Genomic DNA, 5,629 nt, shown 5'->3' with positions numbered 1-5,629 from the left:
AGGGTTGCAGCCCCCTTCAGTTCCTTGGGTACTTTCTCTAGCTCCTCCATTGGGGACCCTGTGTTCCATCCAATAGCTGGCTGTGAGCATCCACTTCAGTGTTTGCCAGACACTGGCATAGCCTCACAAGAGGCCACAATATCAGAGTCCCTACTGCTATATATTTTCAAGTGATTCTCCAATGTAGAAATCAACTGCAGGGATAATTGATTTATATGCATACAAAAGCAGGGCTCTCTCCCAAACATTGAATTCCCTGCACCCTGTGTAGACCATGAGATCTCTGGTGCAGAATAAATTTGGAACCATAGAACTACAATGAGAAATTGACCCAATTACTAATTCATGTATCTGCAGGTGCCTAAAGTTCTATTATCCAGAATGGGATAGGACACATATTTCTTAACATCTTTAAATTTATTTTATGAAAGTTATAGACCACACAGACATTACCATGAGCTCCCAGAAGGAAGCAGCTAACATTCTAGTTCCCAGACTTATCTAAGTGCAGGGAGTTATACAAGGGGGAAATGCAAGCCTTCTACTTTGTCCACATTGTGAGACATAATTACTCTCAAACAAGGCTTTCACTGAATCCAATAGAAAACATTTTAGTCCCTAGAAACATTATATATAAAGGATATAAGAAGCAGTGTCTATTGTTCATCTGCTAATGTCCCCAAATGTCACAAAGGTAATTACTTGGATGACATTTCTGTGATGCAGCTGGACATTGTTACAGTTAATATAAAGCCTGCCTGTGGCAACCACTTTATTTCCACCTCCATCTCACTGAGGGGGTGTGTGATCGCTGTTTCTAGAGCAACACCAGCTGGTCCCACATGACACCACTGCCCTGAGTTTCTTCCCTGTGTTGTTGTTCACACTAATACCTTGTTCAAATGAAAGAGAGAGGGGGGGGAGGGAAGGAAGGAAGGAAGGAAGGAAGGAAGAAAGAAAGAAAGAAAGAAAGAAAGAAAGAAAGAAAGAAAGAAAGAAAGAAAGAAAGAAAGAAAGAGCAGCAATATTATATGCATGGATCTTTATATTGATGTGTGGCACTTTTAGAGATGGTTCCAAGAATATTTCACAATATATAAAAATATTCTCATAAACAAAAAGATTTCTATTATCCTCAGGAGCACAGATTTATAAAACGCACAATCAGAACTTTTTGTACACATAAAATTCCACTTGATTTCAACGAGGATGTTACTGAGAACGTTGCCCTTAGGGCCCAACATAGATACATTACCAGACTATTTTCCAGGACATATCGAATATGGATTTTCCCACACACTTACATGCAAACTGTAGTTTGGCTTTTCTACTCAGAATGGTGCCCACAGGATTGGTGGCCAGACACTGGTATATTCCAATATCTTGATCTGTTCTGGGACTGCTGATGGCCAAACTGCCTCCATCCAACCTATAGTGATAAGTCATGCCGAAGTCAATATCTGTACCATTCTGTTTCCACCTTCAAGAATAAGAAGAGAAATAAAGTTACATATATAATATAAAGAACTAAACGCTATTTATCATAAAAATCTTACTCTTTGAATTCCTGTAAGAAAAAAGTAAACAAACAGACAAAAACAAAATACATGATCACATGTGGGATGATCTCAGTAGTTTCATTAAGGACAAAAAACATATATATGTGTGTGTGTGTGTGTGTGTGTGTGTGTGTGTGTATGTTTGTTTATATTGATTATTTTATTTATTTACATTTCAAATGCTATCCCCCTTCCACAAACCCGCTATCCCCCTCCTCACTCCTCCTGGGTACTCCCCCACCTGCCCACAGCTCCATCAGACTCATGTCAATTTTGAGACATGTTCTAATTTGCTGATCTTACTCCAAACACATTCTAAAGCCCTTACTGGCATTTGGCTTGCAATACTATTGTATTGCTCTCACGCAAGCTGAGATTACAGGTCTATGCCATCAGGCCTGGCATATACAACTGTTCTGGAACCAGCGATACAAATTGGTAAGTTGTTTGGAAGGTCTCTACCCTTGGTAAGTTACAAACATTCACTCACATAAAACCAGAAAGGCAGCAGAACTCTTAACATGAGAAATAAAAATTCGACATCAGTCAATAATTCTGACATCTATTTCTTTGGAGACTTTCAAATAATGTATACCATACCTGAGTCACCACAACTAACACTGCAAAACCTGAATGTCAGAAATGATTTAGAGAGAGAAACCCCAGAAACCAACTTTGCACCCAGCACCAAAAAATGTCAGCAAAGGTCTGACAAACCCATTGAAGGCTGATAACAAAACAATAAGAACTCAACAGTTTCAAAATGTGATTGTCTTTGTGAGTCTGCCACTTGGAAAATTAATCACGTGGAAAATATTTCAATGGCAGTTACAAATGACAACCTAAAATTATCTGCTAGCAAAACAAATACAGTTTGAGAGTTTTTTTTTTTTTAAGAAGCCAAGTTCTCTCAGCTTAGATATTAGTTAACATCCCTTTAGTGCCTGAGTTATCTATATAAATATGGGCATTAACAGTAATTAGAAGGAATCACATAGAGCTTGAGAAGACTACATTCGGTCATTTCTAGATCAGTGAATATACAACCAACACCTCTTAAGATAGTTATTTCCCTCATTGGAAACCTTCCAACCACATATATTAAATTATATACTTTGCACATTAATGAGGTTTTTCTCAAAGTTGAAAGTTGTATGTAGTCATGTAAAGCATTTATGGAAATATGTATTTAATATAAAGAATAACAATTAGAATTTGTCCAGGTGGAAAAAATACAGGAAGAATAAAACAAAACTTCCCCTCCCTCATTGTCAAGGGCATGACTGAGGGTCTATAACACAAGATAGATTAGAACATATACAGACATTTACTGTAGCTTTTAGATGTTACTGAAGTTTACAGAAACAAAACCCCCAAAACAGACAGATCTATATATTGAATAGTGTGTATAATTAATGGCTTCCATTTATCAGGATAAAAACGAGAGCAAGCAAGAGATGATGCTCACAATCTGTGAAAACTTGACAAGGATGGGCTGTTCATGCTCTCATTGATGACATGACTGGGGAGAGGTAAATCCTTTTGCTTAGAGTCTCCGGAAGTGACCTCTGAAAGGAAAATTTTGTCCTTAAAAACAAAAGGGCAAGTAGAAGCTGTGAGAGGCCTTCTGTTTCTCCAACAGTCTCTGGGCTTTAGGGTGGTGTTTCCTAACTTCCCTAATGCTGCAACTCTTTAATACAGTTCCTAGTGGTGTGGTAACCACCAAAGAATGAAATTATTTTTGATGCAACTTCACAACTCTAATTTTGTTAGTTATAAATTATAATGAATATATCTGTGTTTTCCAACGATCTTAGGGATCCACATGACAGGGTCATCTGATCTCTAAAGGGGTTGTGACCCACAGCTTGAAAAGTTCTGTGTGAGTGTCCTTTGTCTTGAGCCCAACACCAAATGCTTCTTCAAACCATATTTACACTATATGGCTGTCTTCCTGTGATTCTTCTATTCATAGTGAAACTATATGAAAGATATTTTGGTAGGGTGAGTAATTGTGAGAAAGGAATGGCATCCTGAAAATTTATTTTGAGTGTTACTGATTTGGGGATGACATTGTGAAAGATTCATTAGAGAAAATCTGACTAATATCTACTATAATAGAAAAGAACTACAGCATTAAGTAATTCCCCCATACTCTAAAAGATGAAATCATGGTTCAGATATCAAATTAATCAGAGGATTTGAGCAATTCTGTTAAATTTAAAATGATTTACTCATGTTCTGTTTATGACAAAAAAATTTTAATTAAATGAATACATCCGTCATCAAGAACTCATCCACTGAGCTTGGATTTTCCCCACTTTTCAAATAGTAATTTGTACATACTGATCCTTATCTGAGATCTTTGGAGAGAGAAAGCAGGAAATTTTTCTTCTCATGGCCTGTCTAAAGATAAGGAGGCCTGGCTTTCCCTGTAAACCTGTCTCTTATAATTTGCTTACAGGGCATGGTCTCAGATCTCTGTGTTCTCTATCATTTCCAAGAGAAGGGTATACCACACTTAGTTTGCCAGCTCTCTTTAATTTTGGAATCAATCACCGAAATAACTGCTGTCATCATTACATGCTCCTAATTAAGCGCAGTAATTGTTTTTCAACACAAATTCAAAGTTGTTGGCTTAGCTGCAGCAAATGAATTCTTCACAGTAGCCCCATAATCATTCTAATCACTATGGTACAATTATTATTAAACTGTGCATATAGAACAGGAGTTCAGCCCTGGGTGTGGGCTTTGTCTTAATTAACATGCTTAAATAAAAGGAGAAATAGTTGTACTTCATGCACGTCCTTGTCAGACAGACTTCACCGATAGCACTACATATCTGAATGAATTCTTCTATGATGCAAACTAGAAAATGTGTGTTGAATGAATATTTTCAAGCATATGAATGAACACATCAGTTCTAGGAGATGTGATGAATTTGAACCGGAATCTGATCCTTTTCCTGGGAAATAACTTTCACAGTTAAGTAGTTGAGACCAGCCTGGACAGTTTGGCTAGGGGGATCTATTTGCTGCCCTAATTATGCACATCTGTGCATTCCTTTGAGTGTAATGTCTAACCAGTTGGGTCTCTGCTTTAAGCTCTTCTTACAGACACCACATCTTATCCTATTCCCAGTTCACTGAAGGGAACCAATAAAATCAACATTCTAAGTTTGTCTGCTGTTCACTTTGCAGAATAAATTGGAGGCTATTGCCTCCATTGAAAAGTCTTCTAGTTTGCTCTGTCGTTATTGTCCTGTGTATTCTTATATACATCCATTATAGAACTTTCACAATGTGTACCTCACTGGGTCACAGGAAGTCATTAACAATGTGAAGTGGAGAAATGTATGGAGAATAGCATCTCCTAATATTTCATGGACTCTATTTTCTAAGAGAAACTACCATTTAATCAATGGGTCTATTTTCTCCTGGTAACAGAATTCATCACTGGTGTTCCTAATTCTTTTGTCTGAGAGAAAGTGCATTATGTGTAGAAATAATATAACTGTGTGCTAATATCCTTTTGCAAATAAGACATTTGGTGTTAAGTTCTCTGCTATCTGATTTTCCTAGATATTCTAGCAATAAGATATTCTTTTCTATCATTTGCTTTGGGTGACCCACTTCTCCTTTCCAAATGCAAGGATTGCTTATCCACCTTTATCATCTCCTATGTTCCTAGGTTTTGAACCTATAGAAGCACTCCTACCTGGGTTCTGACTTTAATTCTGCTTTTGGTTATAAAGCTATTCCACTGAATTTGACTTGACACAAATTACTTTTTGTTTCCTCCCATGAGAATCCATTACTATATTAAAGTTGCAAAATAATAACAACAAAAAGGATATAAACAACTTGTTTTCTCCACAGAAGAACCAATGTAAGAATATGTTTTGGAAGAAAAAAAGAATATGTTAGTATAAATTTGGTGCTATGATCATGATTAGAACAGCAAACAAAACTTTTAAAGTAATGTCTTCTTTTTGAGCTTTCTCTTCCTTCCCTTCCTTCCTTCCTTCCTTCCTTCCTTCCTTCCTTCCTTCCTTCCTTCCTTCCTTCCTT

At 37.0% G+C, this 5,629-nt stretch overlaps 1 protein-coding gene across 2 annotated transcripts in view; it reads right to left on the bottom strand.

The window, feature by feature from the left end:
- The window catches only part of LOC110315735 (contactin-6), a 334,773-nt gene that overhangs the window by 186,027 nt on the left and 143,117 nt on the right, over positions 1-5,629 (bottom strand). The window contains exon 4 of one of the 2 annotated variants that reach the window (XM_021189718.2): positions 1,305-1,480. In XM_021189718.2, coding sequence (XP_021045377.1) covers positions 1,305-1,480 — 176 coding nt within the window. The remainder of the gene's footprint in view (positions 1-1,304; positions 1,481-5,629) is intronic. The other variant, XM_029534884.1, reaches the window with a different exon arrangement.

This window comes from Mus pahari, chromosome 2 (genome assembly GCF_900095145.1).
Source record: "Mus pahari chromosome 2, PAHARI_EIJ_v1.1, whole genome shotgun sequence".
In the NCBI taxonomy this organism is placed as follows: Eukaryota; Metazoa; Chordata; class Mammalia; order Rodentia; family Muridae; genus Mus; species Mus pahari.
This window is presented reverse-complemented; position numbering and strand designations above follow the sequence as displayed.